We start from the raw sequence: 17,070 nt of genomic DNA, 5'->3' as shown, positions 1-17,070 counted from the left end.
CATTTAGCTTTGTTCACTGTTTGGTTCGCCTCCCTCTCTCTGTCAGATCCACTCTCTGTATAGCACGGCAAGCCCCAGCATGCTAAAGAGGAAACAGAGCTCACGGGTCGAGGCCCAGCCCATGACCGACTTTGGGCCGGATGAGACCCTCACGGACAGTGCCGACATCTTCTGGATCAACAAACCAGTGAGTGTACTGGTGGTGGGGTCAGCCTATCACAATGTTATCTGTGGTCTATCATACCAGATATTTTATTTCTCCTTTTGTTGTCTTCCTTCAGTGGGTGCACTCCCTGCTGCGGGCCTGTGCCATCATCAGTGTCATCTCCGTGTGTATGAACACCCCCAAGACTTTCGAGCATTACCCTCCGTTGCAGTATGTGACGTTCACGCTGGACACGCTGCTCATGTTCCTCTACACTGCCGAGATGATCGCCAAGATGCACATCAGAGGAATCATCAAGGTAGCTACTGACAGAGTCACATGGTTACTGGATGCACTTGTATTTGTGTGTTAGCACTGGTGTTACTTTTAATGACCTGATGTCTGAGACTTTAAACATCCCCTCCATGTTGAGTTTCAGATGCTTCTATCAGGGCAGAGACATTGCCTCCCTAAATGCAGCACAAAGCGTTATAGATCGTCCTTTGTGATGTCTGCTATTGCTTATCTTATCTGGCAGTGACCATTAATGTCCATGATTTATCCCTAACACTGTGTGATACTGTATATGCGTGTTATGTATTGCACTCTCATGACTCATGTACTCATGACTACTGTCTGTATCTCAAATGGTCAGTCAGGGACTGTAACCATTTACCTTACCTTACCTTACCTTACCTTACCTTACCCTACCATACCTTACCTTAACAAATTCAGATGAAACTTCATAGAAATGTTATAGGGCATTGAGCTGGTTAGCTTAAAGGAATACTTCACTCCCCAAATGACCATTTGTGTATCCATTACTTGCGTTGTGTTACATTAAATTTGTGGGGAAAACTTTTTTTGATGGACAAAGAATCCAAAAATGGAGAAAGGTCTTGATGAAATAAAGAAATAGGCAACTCCGTTTAACAACAGCGAAACTATATCAAAACATCTGTTTACAAATTCTCACACAACTCACACAGTATAATCCAAGTCTCATTTATCCAGTCATGCGCTCAGTACTTCCCGCACACGCAGCCCTTTCCTACAGGGAACTAAAGAGAATTTAAAACCAGTGTCCTCTCTTCAAAGCCAGGCTCCATTACCAAAAACTGATTTTACCTCACAGAACACAGGAGCTGCTGGTCTATCACTGCCTTAATACGTTTGTTTGTTTGTGTCATTGTGTGACTCTGGTGTTTTGAAGGGTTAATCCAGTTCAACAAAGTCACACAATAAAGCAACACACTACAGATCAAGGCAGCGGTAGCAGCAGCTCCTGTGTTCAGCGAGGTAACATTACTGTTTTTGTCAGTGGAGTCTGGCACTGAAGAGAGCACAGGGAAAGTTGCACTTTCTGGTCAGAAAGAGCTGTCTGTTTGGGAAACACTGAGCATATGACTGGACAAATGAGCCTTGGATTATATTTCACGAGTTGTGTGAGAGCTTGTAAACTAAAATGCGGACCCCTATGACTTCAATTCATTAAGAATTCTTTGTTTTTGGATTCTTCGTTTGCAAGAAAAATGCGAGAAAAACTATGTTTTCTTTACGAATTCAGCATAAGTAATTCAGAGGGTGAGTAATTCATATACAAATGGTAATTTGGGGTTTTAATTATTCCTTTTACTTTTCATGCCAGATTGGGATAGGGCACTGGCAAGGCTTTCCCACTTAACTAATTAATATTGTATGGTCATTTCACCTAGGGGTGGGAATCACCCCACGATACGATATTATCACGATACGCAAGTCACGATACAGTATTTTTTTCACTATTTTAGACATGTTGCGATATGAGTATTGCGATAAAATACATTGCAATATTTTGTGAGATGTTATCTTTTATCAACTGCAAAGGAAAACTTTGTAAACATCAAGGGTTTTATCTAATAAGATGAAGTTTTTAGTCTTTTCATGTTATTTCAGTCATTTTTATTGCACCAATATGTATCTAGTAAACTGAAAAAGCAACTGATTTTATTATTGTTATATGATACAAAAGGTTGAATTTGTATTTGTATTATTAATAATTTAATGATATGACACTTGACATCCATGTAACGATACAATATTGCCACACAAAAATATTGTGATACTATGCTGTACTGATTTTTTCCCCTTCCCCTAATATCACCAGAAAAGAGTGGAGGCGAAACTCCTGTTACCAGTCAAACAATAAAGCACTAAAGTACTCATTTTCAGTTTAGCCTGCTTTGCCAGTTCTTGCTGAATGTAGTAGGATGAAGGTAACAGCCACAAACAATTAGAGACCTGACTGACCACATGTTGGTCCATCAGCTTTTTGTGTTGCATCAGAGTTGCAGTCACGCCCTTACTAGTCGCATTGAGCTGCAAATTTAGATGAATCAACACAATTCAAATCGGAGGTAGACAGATAATGTTCTATAGAAGTGTCCAGGAACAGACAGCTGGCAGATGAAAGGCCCATAATTACTGCCATAAAAAGTGTGGACAGCTTAATTGGCAAATCAAGGATAACAAGCAGGGAGGCACCGGAGGACACAGAATAAGAATCACCAGTGCAGGAAAACAGCATCAAAACTGGAACATTCTTCTTCTTCTTTCTCTTATTTTCCCTTTGTAGTTCTTAAAAGCAGATAAAAAAAACATCTGTATCTGTAAAATGGGAAGGTATTTTTGTCTCGCTTATTTTCTGTGCCTGTCAAGTAAAATCCAGCTTGTACAAATGATGAATCACACATTTGGATTTCTAAATTTATTCCACATGTCTATAACCTTATTGATTGACACTTGGAAGTTGTATTTTGCAGCTAGCTGATGAAAGTGCCGGCACAAAACAAATGATCCACACAGCGTGATAAAGTAATTGCATGCTTTTATGCTTGTCAGTGTGTAATCAAACATGGTCTTATCTGTGAAGTGTCTCCGAACACACCCTCCTATTTGCAGCCTTTTTTCCTGTACAAGCCTGACCCCCCTAAGAGCTTCTTACAGGCTCTGTCTCTCTGTAAGTGGTAATTAAGTATGCCCGTTTTTGCTGGCCCCATGACATTTCAGTTCGTTCACACTTCAGGGGCTTAATCATTTTTTGTCTTATCATGTCGAAAACAAGGCTGTTTGAATATCGTGGTCAGTCCGTCAAAACAGGCACTTTAATTTTTGTGTTTGTTTGTTTCTTTCCATTACTTTTTCAACACAAAGGCTTTCTATCACAATAAAAGCTTTCTCCGTCAGATTTTCAGAAGGTGACGGTTGGCACTTGATATGGGCAATTTTCAGAACCATAAAGACTGGCATTATTAAAGCCTCAAAACATCACAGGATGTCTTGTAGTTGTTAGAATACATCAGCTTTCATGAAAAGTATGGCCTTGGATAATGACGATGTTTGTTTATTCATGTTCATATTTTTTGTTCTTCCAATTACTCTCTCGTGTTTTTGCCTTTCGTTGACATCCGCTCTTTCTCCGTGTCTCTCCGCACAGGGGGAAAACTCCTATGTGAAGGATCGCTGGTGTATGTTTGATGGCTTCATGGTGTTTTTCATCTGGGTGTCCCTGGTGCTGCAGGTACGTTGCAACATTTACAATTATTGCCATTTTTTTCCTGCAAGTGCTTGTACAGCTTGACGTGAGGCAATTAATTGTGGTAGCTGTTTTTTTTTTTGCCTAATAATAATCAATTTCTCGTTGTTTTAGGTGTTTGAAATAGCAGAGCTTGTGGATCAGATGTCTCCATGGGGAATGCTGAGAATCCCCCGAGCGCTCATTATGATCCGGGCCTTCAGGATCTACTTCCGCTTCGAGCTTCCTCGCTCCCGCATCACCAACATACTGAAGTAGGAAACTTTCTTCTGTCATTGTTTTCTCCACAATTAAATGGATAGTCGTACATGTAAAAAAATATGCCTTTCTTTACTCTTGTGCTTTGCAGGCGATCTGGGGAACAGATCTGGAGTGTCTCCATCTTCTTGCTGTTTTTTCTCCTGCTCTATGGAATCCTGGGTGTTCAGATGTTCGGGACCTTCAACCATCACTGCGTCACTAACGATACACAGAAAGGGTAAGAACCAAGAATGAAGAAGCGTGACTTTGGCAACTTCACTAAACTCATCATTTAGTGTTTTAATGAACAACTTTAAATACCTGTGACAGAGGCTGTGTTGCTTTAATCGAAGTGATACATTTTATGTTTACTGAAGCAATAATGGTTAATGAAGTAATTTTAAGAAGCTAGAAGATATATACTGTACAGTGTCTTTCTTATTACAGTATACTGACTGGGGATAGTGCTAAGTACAAACATCAAAACAAAACACCATTGTTACATTCCTTAGGTGCAGATGTACATGAGCCTGAATGCATCCAGCCAGACATTTAATCTTTGCATAACAGACTATAGAAGCAACAGTAATTCTCCAGTAAGTAAATTTGATTGTGACTTAAATAGCCTATGAATACAGCTACTTAAACACACGTAATAAACTGTAGTGTCTCTCATCAGTGTTGATGAGTTGTTCCTGCAGGCATTGTGCTCTCAAGCAGTGCTGCTTGATATGGCAAATATAACTGTTTGAAGAGGAGCCTAATAATGACTAGAGCCTGTGGGATAATTAGTCAAAGTTTAAATGAGAGTTTATTAACATATAAAATAGAATGACATACACATGTAAGTGTGCGACCATGGCTTGGTTTGCAATATATTCTGTGATAAAAAAAATGTAACATTTAAAGGAAAACTGTGTTTTTTTTAACTGACCGTTATTTTCACATGTTTTTGTATCTAAGTGACAAATGGAGACAACAATTTTTTCACCCAGCGTTGAACGAGACTGCTCCAGCTGCAGCGGTGAAAAAGGCTGCAGTATAATCCCAATGGGCAACTGTGAATTGTCAGTTTACATCTGCTTAATGTGCTTGTTTTTGCCACTGACAGGCTCAGATTGTTATTTTAAGTGTCATTATGGAAAAGAACTTACAGTAAAATGAAACATTTTTTCTTACCTTTTGCTGATACGGTGTGTTTGGTAGGTGTGTAACCAAGTGTCACTTAAGGAGAAGTCTTGTTTTGAAACCTCTTTCTACATTGTCGAATCAGATAAATATTCAGCCATTACATGGAACATTTTTTAGATAACACTAAGCTGCGATTTTTGTACTCCGACAAAACAAACTCTTCCTTGCACTCCTCTCTCCAGCTATCATAAGGGGCTGTACACGTGCCGTGTATTTTACTGTCTGGAAAACGCGAGGTCAGGCACTGGGTGCTACTCTTGTGCCTTTTCTGTGCCAGCTTTCAAGTGCATGGCACCAGGTTGTGCCTGAGTTTGTAAGCAACCTTAACCAGCATAGCCTATTTAGCTGAAATCCTGAGTGCAAAGCTTCTTCTGGGCACCGTTTTTGTGTAGGCCTATCGTCCGTGGGGCAGATGAAATGCTCTGGCAGCCCTGCACTAAAATGAACTGATTGGCATATTTATCCCAGACTGATATTAACGAATGAAAGGAAAGATATCTGTTGGCTTTGATTGGCTAGTCCTTGCGCACTGCTGCATTCCAAAAATGGAACTGTGTTTGTCTCAGGGCGCAGCCGTTGCACACTGAAAAATGGGCACTCAGGAACGTGTGTGCGCCAAGATGGCATCAGAACGATACTTTGTCTTGAGCGAGACTCTGTCACAATTACAAACAGACAACCGAAAGGTATAGGAAAACATTTCATATCTCTGTAGGGTCCTTTATGTAATGTTGTCAGACACTTATAATAACAGTCGGAGCCTGTCACTTTTAATGGACGTAACTTGACAGTGCACAATTGCCTGTCAGGATTACATACAGCCTGTTTCACCACTGCAGCTGCTGAGGTGTCTGTCAGTACTGGACTAATTTTAAGAAAACTGTTGTCTCCATTAGTCACTTAGACACAAAAACATGGGAAAATAGTGTCCAAAAACTAGAAGTTTCCCTTTAACTTAGCAAAACAAAACAAGTTAGCTTGCCAGGATGCTCATTCTTCAGGTGATAGAAAATATTTGTTGGCACTTGATTGGCACCGAGTGACATCATATTTGCAGACCGTCTTAATCTGCACTTCGTCACTTTGAAATACCCAAACCACATCCATGTAATTGATGTTGTGTTGCCTTTTTGTCAGTAATTTCCTCAGCATTAGGGGATAATGTAAGTTCATCTTCAGCACTGTGGCATATACAGTAAGAGAGGCAGCACACTGACTGGCTGTGGTTGGGTTTATTTCTGCTGTGTGACAGTCTGTCAGATCTAGCTATATCGGGTAAAAGTGTCCAAAGCTCATTGTCGTTATCAACATAAATTTCATCGTGATCCTCTATCAAGATCGTTAGGAGACCACTCGCGTGTTACTTGTGAGTTTTGGAAGATGCTTTGCAGAGATGGTACAATAGCTTGTTTTACAGTCTGTGAAACAGGGCTCAGCACAATCTAGATGTCTCATTAAAAGATTTAAAACTTTAAAGAGACACACTCCGTTTCTATTGAATGCATTATACCCAACTCCCATATTCCATATAAAATTTATATTGCACTGTATTATATATACTTTTGGGCTTTACTGTTTCCATTTCATTGCTTACCTTTTCATATCACACAACCGTTTGTTTCAGCTTAAATAGAAAGTGTACAGTTGTGCTTTTATTGGCCTGTCACTGCTATACCTCAAGTTATTTTTGTTTCATGACAGTTAAAATCCACACCATTCTGCAACAACTGCTTTAACTAAATCTATTTCATGAATAATCTCTTTACTGGTGTGTTGTTTACAGCACCGGGATTTATCAGAGTTTCTAACGGAGATAGAACTTGGTCCTGTTTTTAAATAAGCATGTTAGGAGAATGAATATTATACATATTGATAATAAAAGAAAAGACTCGATGGGGAGTATCTAACGTCAAACCTACGTCAGCCTGGTGCTTGACGCATTACACTCTGCTTTTTGTGGACCAGCTGTTAACAGGATTGCAACTGTGTCTTCCTTTGAAAACAATTTCCTTCCCCTGCACGATGCTTTGTTAGTACACTTAGTGTGAAACCTCAGTTGCAGAGTCGATGATAATTGAAAGTTCATACAGTGTGGTAAATAAAAACTTGTGTGCTGCTTACGCCACATTGTGACATCCTGCTTTAATGAATTACCGCAGAGTGAACCAGTGATGGGTCAGCTTGATCCGTCAGTAGCTGTCACCTGCTGAGCTAAATCTGACAGATCCTGACAGCATCTCATCTTTTGTGATCAGTTTGGTGTGACTGTCTGAGCAGTAGTCTCGCACATTAAATTGGCTTTTTTTAATGGCGCAACACTTCCACACAACTTTCTTTCCATGTCCAAATCTTAGGAGCTTGTTTTATTTTAAATGAATTACAGCAATGAAGAAGGAACATAGGTAGAAGCTCAACACTTGAATGCTTTATTGACTTTGGACATTGGTGATCAGCATATTCCTACAGCAGGAAACACAGCAACTTGTGGAAGGTGGGACATATAGTCATTCATTCATTTTCCATAACCACTTATCATGTTAGGGGTCGCAGGGGGTTTGAAGCCTATTCCAGCTGACATCAGGTGAGAGCCGGGTTTACATAGAGACAGATAACTCATCTGTTGGCAATGTAGAGTCACCAATTAACCTGCGTGTCTTTGGACTGTGGGAGGAAGCCGGAGTACCCTGAGAAAACCCATGATGACACGAGGAGAACATGCAAAGGCTGCACAAAAGGGCTCCCCCACCCTGGGTTCGAACCAGGAACTCTCTTGCTGTGAGGTGACAGTACTGCCACTGCGTCACCATGCTGCCATCATATAGTCATGTTCTTTGATAAAAAAAAAAAAGGCATTTTGGGACAAAATTAGAAGAATAAAAAAATGAATATATATATATATATATATATATATATATATATACACACACATTATTATTATTATTATTTTTTAAATTATCATTATTATTTTTATATTTTTTTTCATATTTTATTGAATTTTCAAGAATATAATACAAATATGATGCAAAAAAATATATAAATATAATAAAGAAAATTATATAAAAAAAGCAGAGATGGATACAAACAGATCACAGACCCTAAAGGGAAAGAACAAAAAAAAGGTTAAATATTTAATTAAAATATTCAGTGAACTTTAATTTAACAGCCCTACTCTTTTATGGTCTTTAAGAAATTCTAATTAAAATGAAATGACCAGTATCGTAATGTTGAAGTTCTGTAGGAACCCCTTGGTGTCAGCACTGGGGGAGGTGTGTGAATATGTGTGTGCACATTACTGTAAAAAAAATAAAATAAATCAACATGTATTTAAACACACTTGTGAAGAATTTCCATCCTGTTGAGACTGATGATATGATACAGAGAATATTAATCCCTGTGGAGACAAAAGACGGGGGAAGCAAGCATCGTATTTAAAGCCCCAGGCTGCAGGGAGAGCTAACACTAATTATAATGATTAAAATTTCCTACATTGTCCAGCCCTTACACTGTGCTCATTCCTGCTCATCAGCTCCCCATCTATCTCCCCTTACTGATCGTGTGCCAGAGCCCCCTAAGGACACCGCATGCATTGACCATTAGCAGCGGCGGAGTTAGGACACGACATTGTCACATTTATAGCTCTGACATCTCTCTGTAACAGCGTTCCAAAAGTGGCATGGCAGCTGCCCATCTAATTTGTTTGCTGCTCTGCTCCTTTCCCTAAATCCCTCACGTATATATGCTCCTAATGGGGTATTTTAGAAATATGTCACACAAGGACTGATGTGTCTAATCTCTATCTGCCATATGCCCTTGGCACAAAGTCAGAGCACCCGAGCTTTTCGCACACAAGGGATTTGATGGGAATTGGGAAAAATAGCAGGGGAGACATTTTCTGATACGGATATTAGATGGCGAGGGTTTTGGATTTGTGAGTGAAGTGTGGTCGCCTCTTCTGGATGTCAGGATTTCTGCAATTGACCTCATCACTATTTAACTCCATGGAATGAATAATATTTTGTTCAGTGTGAATTAGATCCACTGAACCAGACATTAGAGTTTTGTATATTTCTTTAAGGCTTATTCTAAATAGAAAAGTCTTGATTTGAAGTTTTGAACTGATTAATGTGAACAGTGTTTTAGAGAGCATAAACATATCTCTTTTCTGAGAATGAAGTGATGCAAAAACATGTTTACTGATATTGTTTCGTTCCCAAATTGGATGGAGAACTTAGGAAAAAAGTATTGCTAGTATATTCATATCCTAAATTAGTGGACAGTGGATGATGTGTCAACAAGCAGTGGTTGTCAGCCAAGGAGGTTGGCAGAGGTTGTTGACAGGACATCACATTTTCAATTATGCAAAGCACCACAAATTAATTTTGGTTTGATCCAATAACAGATAAAAAAAACAGACAATCATATGGCTTGTTTTCCATTTGACTCACCAACTTATTAATATCACGTTATTACTGGACATTTGGTCTCTCATTTATCTCCTCTTTTCATCAAAAAAAATGTGATTTATCCGATAAGATACAGTGATTTTATGCAGCCCGGCATAATAAGCGCTATCGGATTCATCACTATGCCTCTGATTGCCCTTTGTGATAGCGCAATAAATTATCCCCTCTGATCCTGTATCCCTTAATAAACAATTTGGATGAATGTCTGGGCAGCCAATTTGAAGGCATTAATTTTCATTAGAGAAATCAAGCAGCTCCTGGAATAACACCTGTGGCTAAAAGACAGGGAGACAGGGGAAGAGGGAGGAGGTGTGTGTTTGCACTCTGCATGTGTGTGCAAACAGGCAGTTTTCTTCTCATGCTTATTTTATATTTGTAACTGGCCATAAACGTGTGATCTTAACCATAAACTTTCTGAATTTATTACAAAACACAATATTACCTTAAAATCCTAAAATGATTATAGTCATTTAATATCACCATTGATACCCTAGGGCAGCCATTCGTTACTGGTGGGTTGCAGTCCAAAAGTGGGTCCATTCAGAATGGACAGCAAGTGACCTGCAAACATGTTAAGTTTGTAAAAAACACACTTTCATTGGGCAGGTGTGAACACAGCAATCACACTCAGGTGTGCACGAAAACAAGCGGACCGAGACCTTCTTGAAGAGGTGGTCTCAGTCCGGTTACAAACAAACTCTGGTGCGGTTTGTTTGTAGTGAACGTGTTCCGACCTGGATCTGAACCAACTGCAGTCACATGACACATTGTTTGGGTTAAACATGAGCATGTTACAGTCCTGGAGGATTATTAATGTGCACCTCCTCCTGTACTGCCTTAATATGCACATTCAGCACATCCAATGCATCAAAACATTGTTTTCTAGTTGGAGCCGCGCCTCGTTTTCAAACTGTATGCTTTGACTAAAATGAACAATGACAGCAATATAGTCCACGATGAGCAGCGCTAAAATCAACCTGCGTAGTTGTCCCTCCATTGTGACATTAGAAAGTGTCACATTTATCTTGCAAGTGTACTCTTCTTCAACGTTTGCTTTACTTCCTGGATTTTTCCCACATGGAAATTCTGACCAATCAAGAGCAGCTTTCTCTCGCAAGGCATCTTATTTGGTCCGCTTGTAAATGCTGCCGTGAGAACACGAACCAAGTCTAGGCAATTATACAACTTTAGAACAAGATTAGTCCCTGATTCAGACCAAAGCAAGACAACTCTAGGTCTGAAAGCACCCTTACATACTATTGAAAGATATTGACCAAGGGTGCGGATATTCTTGTGAGCCACGTAATGGACTGTTCTGTAACTTTTCAACAAGAGGTTGTCAGGAAAATTCTGAGTAGTATACCTTTCAGAAACACAAGATCTGTCTTCTTTTATTCATTCTGTGTTCAACACGCTGCATGTATATGATTTAACAAGTGTTTTTATCTCTCTTTTGGTCAGTAATGTGACATGGAACAGCTTGGCCATCCCAGACACCCATTGTTCCCCTGATGGGGAGGGCTACCAGTGTCCTCATGGCTTCAAATGCGTGGACCTGGAGGAGCTGGGCCTCAGCCGACAGGAGCTCGGTTACAGTGGCTTCAATGAGCTAGGTATAAGCTACACACGTACACATGTCACTGTTATTCTCACTTCTAAATGCACAGTGTATTCTGTGAAGCAATGTGGAAGAAAGACCCAGTGTGAGAAAGTGGGAACTAAAGCGATGCTTAAAGCAGCTCTGGCGTGAAGCTGTGCCATTCAGCAGCATCCTGCATTCTTATCAGCTGAACGGTGCTCAAATCTAGTGTCAGTGCACAGTGCAGTGCCCCTAATCTTTAGATAGGCATGAAGGAGAGTGAGAGCTTCACAGTAAACACTACTTTAATTTAGACATTACAGACTGGAACATGGCACAGTCAATGCAATTCACAGCCTAAATGTATTGATCCATCAACACACTATATAAATGTTAATGTAGCTTATAGTGTGAAGCTTTAGTGCACTGTAGACTGAGTTTATTATCATGGACAATTTTAGAATGGTTCTCACTTCCTAAAAGTTTATGAGAATGAGATGTACTGTTTGTATTCACAGCCATGCACAACCATTCATAAAAATACTGTAACTCTGGTGTGTCAGTAACTGTTAAAGAATTATTTCATTGCTGGAAAGATTTTCATAAAACTGTGCAGTAGAAATATGCAAATACTTTTGACATTGGTGCTACATAACCGGAGGAAACATAGAAAAGGGCTGTGGTATTCTCTTTTGCTCCAGAGGTATAAAACCTACAACAACTGGGATGCACTGTGCAGCACTGCACATGCTCCCACTGTAGGGTGACATAATGCGAGCTTATCCGCTTTTTCACAGGAAACAATATTCATTCAGTAAAACTGTGAGCTAAAATATGTTTCTGAGAACATTTTAGCTGAGTAATAGGCAACACAGTAACAGAATCTTGGTTCATATCAGCACTAATGAATGATCTCAGTATTTTCAGCCTCTGTTTTTACAGTACAAAAACAATATGGCGCCCACTTTTAGTTCACAAATTCTCAAATTACAGCCAAACAGTGCACTAAAATATTTTTCTTTTTTAGTAGAAGTTAATTTTAGTTTTGATCAACAACAGTGCAGTGCATACATTTTTACAGCTGTTAATATAACATTTGTGCACTTCATATTCAAAACTTACATAAACATAAGAAGAAAACAGCAGAGACATCTACTGCAACGTATTTATAGCCAAACCCATTGATTGGAAAAGGTAAATTTAAATAGAAAAAAATTTAAAAAAAATAATGAAAAATAATAGTGATAATTGTCCTCTCCACATTTTACAGGTACAAAACTTGCCATACAGACAATGCTATATTATGTATGTATGTGATATGTGCATGGGAGTAATATAAAGTAAAAATTTAGCAGAGCCCTACTACTGATAAACCTCAATGTACTAATAAAGCCATGATGGGACTCCATTGTTTAGTAAAGGTGGAAATTTGGAACCTTAATGAGTATGAAAATGTTTTCCATCTGATAGAGGTCCCAGACTTTTTGTAAGATATGTTTCTGAAGACATTTTAGGCAAGAAATGGGAGATACAGTAACAGAATCTTGGCTCATATTTGATCATGGCTGCCTAGTTTGGTCTGAGTTTGATTGTGAGACAGACAGAGGGGCGTGTCTCTCTCTCGTCTAACTTCTGTACTCTTTGTGTCTGTGGTGGTGGGTATATACAATGTGGAAGTGCAATTTGTTTTTTGAGCAGCAGACCTAGAACCGGCAAATGTGTGTTTGCTGGTAAGATAGAGGAAAGTTTACCACACCTCATTTACACATACTACCTGCATTGTCATGATACAGAGCTGGTTGAAAATCAGACAAGTGTCCCTTTAGGATGAAAAGCTCCAAACAATGATGTATGAGGTGCTTGAATTGGGAGGTTCTGGCTGTTGTTACTGGTGTGCCAGCTGTGTGTCAGTTACACTTGACTGCTGGCAACTTTACTGTACTTTACAGGTAACAATAAAATAACACAGGGTGGAGTTTCTTCCCTGGATAAATCATCTTTGGCACGGTGTTGAAAGTACAGGCAGTTAATTTGCAGAAAGCGCAGAAATCAGCCAAGAGTTTCATTAAGTAGTTTGGCCAGCTCAGAGAATTTATGTTAATTAGCTACATCTGAGTAAATTTATCGGCGATAAAAAGGCATGCACTATAGATAATTCCATCAGATTCATCAGAATTCAAGGTCTTGTCATTATTAAGAAAGGAGTCATGAGGATACCGAGGTGCTGTGTTTTCCCTCCTGTAAGCTGTCAGGATGTTCTTTTCATTATACAGCAACACAAGGTATTGTCTTTTTGAAAGGCTTAGTCTGAGGGGAGCCGTGATAATTGGTGTGAAGCTCACAGACATCACATTGTTAAACAAAAAGACCGATACTGACACTTGTTTCAATAACAATCTCTGCTTTCTCTTCTGACTGTACATGTCTCTGACTCCTGTGTCTGTCTTTGTTTAGGTACCAGTATCTTCACCGTGTATGAGGCTGCCTCCCAGGAGGGCTGGGTGTTCCTTATGTACAGAGCCATTGACAGTTTCCCTCGCTGGCGCTCCTACTTCTATTTTATAACTCTCATTTTCTTCTTGGCATGGCTTGTCAAGGTTAGAGCCAGTCCCTCTCTCTCTCTCGAGTGTTCTTCTCACAATGCTTTCACCTCCCATGGCATGGCAGCCGGGGATAGCCGAACACCAAAGGGTTTCGGTTAATTGACATAACCTAATCTTTCACCTACAGACATAACGATTTCCCCTTGTTAGTAGAATGTTCTCGGGCTAATGAGAGAATGAAAATCATATCACAGATGGTGAGAGGAAGTCAAGAGACAGACCTGCACCTGGTCATTTATTTTTAATTGTCACAACATTTCTTTCTCTCCCAGTGTCTCACTCTATGTGTCTTTCTCTTTTACAGAATGTGTTCATTGCTGTCATCATCGAGACATTTGCTGAGATAAGAGTGCAATTTCAGCAGATGTGGGGGTCAAGGAGCAGCACCACCTCCACTGCTACAACACAGGTACAGCTATCACACTCACAGAAACACAACCTAACAAAGTAGTGCTGCATTAAAACAACTTTATGTGGCGGCTAAATCTGACCTGATTCCAAACACTTCCTGAACACCTGCTTTCTTTGCTGGTCATCTCAGTTGGGAGTGCAGAAAAATCTGTCCATTCATCAGACTTCAGCTCATCAAAGTTGCATGATTTTGGAAGAATCAAAGGAAGGAACACAAACACATTTTGACAGGAGGGGCTTTCTTAAGGGTTACAAGACTGCACGGTCATCAATAAAATGCCTTCGCTTACATCAGAATTGGCAGCCTAAGGGTGCTGCAGACGTGTGTTTTGGTGGTAGTGGTGGAGAGTGTCCGCTGTGGTGGCTTCAGGATGGCATCACTATCTTTTGATGATTCTGCTGGCTTCATCAGCCCATTACCACCAGCTGAGTTTGAAACATTGGGGATGAGAGTCAGCACCTCCCAGTCTGAGGCCATGGTATCCTGCCTGTAAATGATGGATTGCCTTGCTTTGGTTGGAAGCAAGTGACTCACTCCGGTGTGTCAGGATTTCGGGAGTCACAGGGTTTTGTTCACAATTAAGGGTAAGCTAGAGGGTAGGTTATCAAAGATGTAAGTGGCCGAAATGAGTTGGTTCCCTAGAGGGCAGAGTTCTGCATTGGGTCAGGTATCCGTGGAAAAAAAGTTGGTCTTTTCTCATAATTTTATTTGCCGGGTTGTGTTCTGAGTGAAACAAAGAACATGGGATTCAAACTACAGGTGTTGGATGATAAATATAACAGAGTAAAATATAAATAATAGTTATTTAATTTCATGTTATAACATCTTAATCCTTTGACTGCTGGATTTGTGTGTCGGCACTGTCTTCTGCGTCACCTGGAGTATGAGAGCTCCTTCAATCACGTGTTTTACTAACAACCACATTAACTGTAAAGCTGTTAATGCTGCTCAATGTTACGAGAATATGCAAAAAAATTAATTTAAATTGTATTACCCGGCACAGTGGTGCACTGGTTAGCATTGTCGCCTCAAAACAAGAGGGTTCCTGGTTTGAACCCCGGGGCGGGGGAGACCTTCTGTGCAAAGTTTTCATGTCCTCCCCGTGTCAGTGTGGGTTTTCTCCAGGTGCTCCAGCTTCCTCCCACAGTCCAAAGACATGCAGGTTAATTGGTGACTCTAAATTGTCCGTAGGTGTGAATGTGAGTGTGAATGGTTGTCTGTCTCTATGTGTCAGCCCTGTGATAGTCTGGTGACCTGTCCAGGGTGTACCCTGCCTCTCACCCAATGTCAGCTGGGATAGGCTCCAGCCCCCCCACAATCCCTAACAGGATAAGCAGTTATTGAAAATTAACGAATGCATTTTCCAAATTACCGTGATTTTAAAATACAGTGTCTTAGATTGAGTTGAGTATTGATGCTTTGACAAAAGAAAATACAACATCATGATACCCAAAATCTAAGATGATATCTAGTCCATATAATATTGATATATTGCCCAGCCCTAGTTGGACCTTTGAAAAGAGCTTGGAGAGGAGTAACTTCTCCTTGGTGTTAAAAGAAACCTTTTTAGGTAGTTTGGGGCATTCAATTAGGTTCCAAGATACATAACTTTGGAGGTAGTCTGGGCACGTCTAACAGAAAGAGGACCCGGGGGCAGGTCACAGTGGTTCCCAACAGGTCCAGCCACAGGGTCCAGATTTCTCCTTTGTCGTCAGTTCAAGGTCCACACAGTTTAATATAGTCAGCATCATACTTGCGTTTGGCCATGTGGTCAAGCTAGTTTGCTGTCTCTGTCAAGTTGCTATCTATTAGTCACTCACTCTACAGCAGAAAACTACACTCCAAAATAAAAGCTCTGTGCCAGAAATTCAATTTACATCAAAATAAAGTCTGTTTTTTACAAACTTGACATGTCCAGTCCATTCAGAATGGACCTGCAACCCACTTTTGGACTACTGCCCACCAACTGGGAACCACTGGTCTAGAACATACCAGAGGATATGGCTGGAGCGAAGTTACTTCACTTCAAAAATGTATTAAATGTAAATTTAATGAAGACTTTACATCAGTTTGTCTGTGTTACTCTTAAGGTGCTGACCTTGAAACACAACATCCTGGCTTTGATCTGGCTGTATTGCATATCTCTCCCTTATTTCCTGTCATCTCTCCATGATTGGGATCTAATAAAGGCTCAAAATGCCCCCAGAAATAATTTGATGCAACAAGATATTTAAGGTGGTTGGGTTGTTAATAAATCAACTTGAACCACAAAATGAGGGATAACCCTAAAGATTAAGTTAGCAACTTGCATTTTAGTTTGTACTGATGTTTTCTTGTCCAATATGTTTATTGAAAAACAAGTTACAGGATTGTTACTTCAAAAGGTGCTTTGTGCTCATATTTTCCTACAGTTTATTTGTATCACTACTTATAAATTGTCATGAGATCAGACCATAGACGGATATATACACTAGACAGAGATAACAAGGAATGCTGACAGACTTTATTGCCTGAATAGACATTCACTGTCATAAAGCAGTGATTTGGGTGAGAGGAAAGCAATAACAATAAAACGGGTTGACAGTTTTTGGAGGTTTATTCTATATGCCAGTAGATCTCTTACTATTATTCAGTCCAGGCAGCATTCATTTGTGTTAGTGATTAACTTTGGCTTGACATTTTTGAGTTTAAACATTCAGCTGTGTTACAAATGTCCTTTCAGGTATAATACGGGCCTGATTAATGTTTATTTTTTCTTGACTAAACAGGCATTTGATTGCCTCTTCCATGCTTACAGTGACTACTCTGCGTTTACGAAGAGGGTTGGGAGGCGGGTTTGAAGCAGAGAAAATTGAAATGGAGA

At 39.9% G+C, this 17,070-nt stretch overlaps 1 protein-coding gene across 4 annotated transcripts in view; it reads left to right on the top strand.

The window, feature by feature from the left end:
• The window catches only part of nalcn (sodium leak channel, non-selective), a 110,569-nt gene that overhangs the window by 7,501 nt on the left and 85,998 nt on the right, over positions 1-17,070 (top strand). For all 4 annotated transcript variants that reach the window (XM_049593575.1, XM_049593573.1, XM_049593574.1 and 1 more), the window contains 8 exons: positions 47-187; positions 282-464; positions 3,621-3,704; positions 3,834-3,973; positions 4,069-4,197; positions 11,075-11,226; positions 13,647-13,789; positions 14,100-14,204. In XM_049593575.1, coding sequence (XP_049449532.1) covers positions 47-187; positions 282-464; positions 3,621-3,704; positions 3,834-3,973; positions 4,069-4,197; positions 11,075-11,226; positions 13,647-13,789; positions 14,100-14,204 — 1,077 coding nt within the window. The remainder of the gene's footprint in view (positions 1-46; positions 188-281; positions 465-3,620; positions 3,705-3,833; positions 3,974-4,068; positions 4,198-11,074; positions 11,227-13,646; positions 13,790-14,099; positions 14,205-17,070) is intronic.

Source organism: Epinephelus fuscoguttatus, linkage group LG13 (assembly GCF_011397635.1).
Source record: "Epinephelus fuscoguttatus linkage group LG13, E.fuscoguttatus.final_Chr_v1".
Classification (NCBI taxonomy): Eukaryota; Metazoa; Chordata; class Actinopteri; order Perciformes; family Serranidae; genus Epinephelus; species Epinephelus fuscoguttatus.
This window is presented reverse-complemented; position numbering and strand designations above follow the sequence as displayed.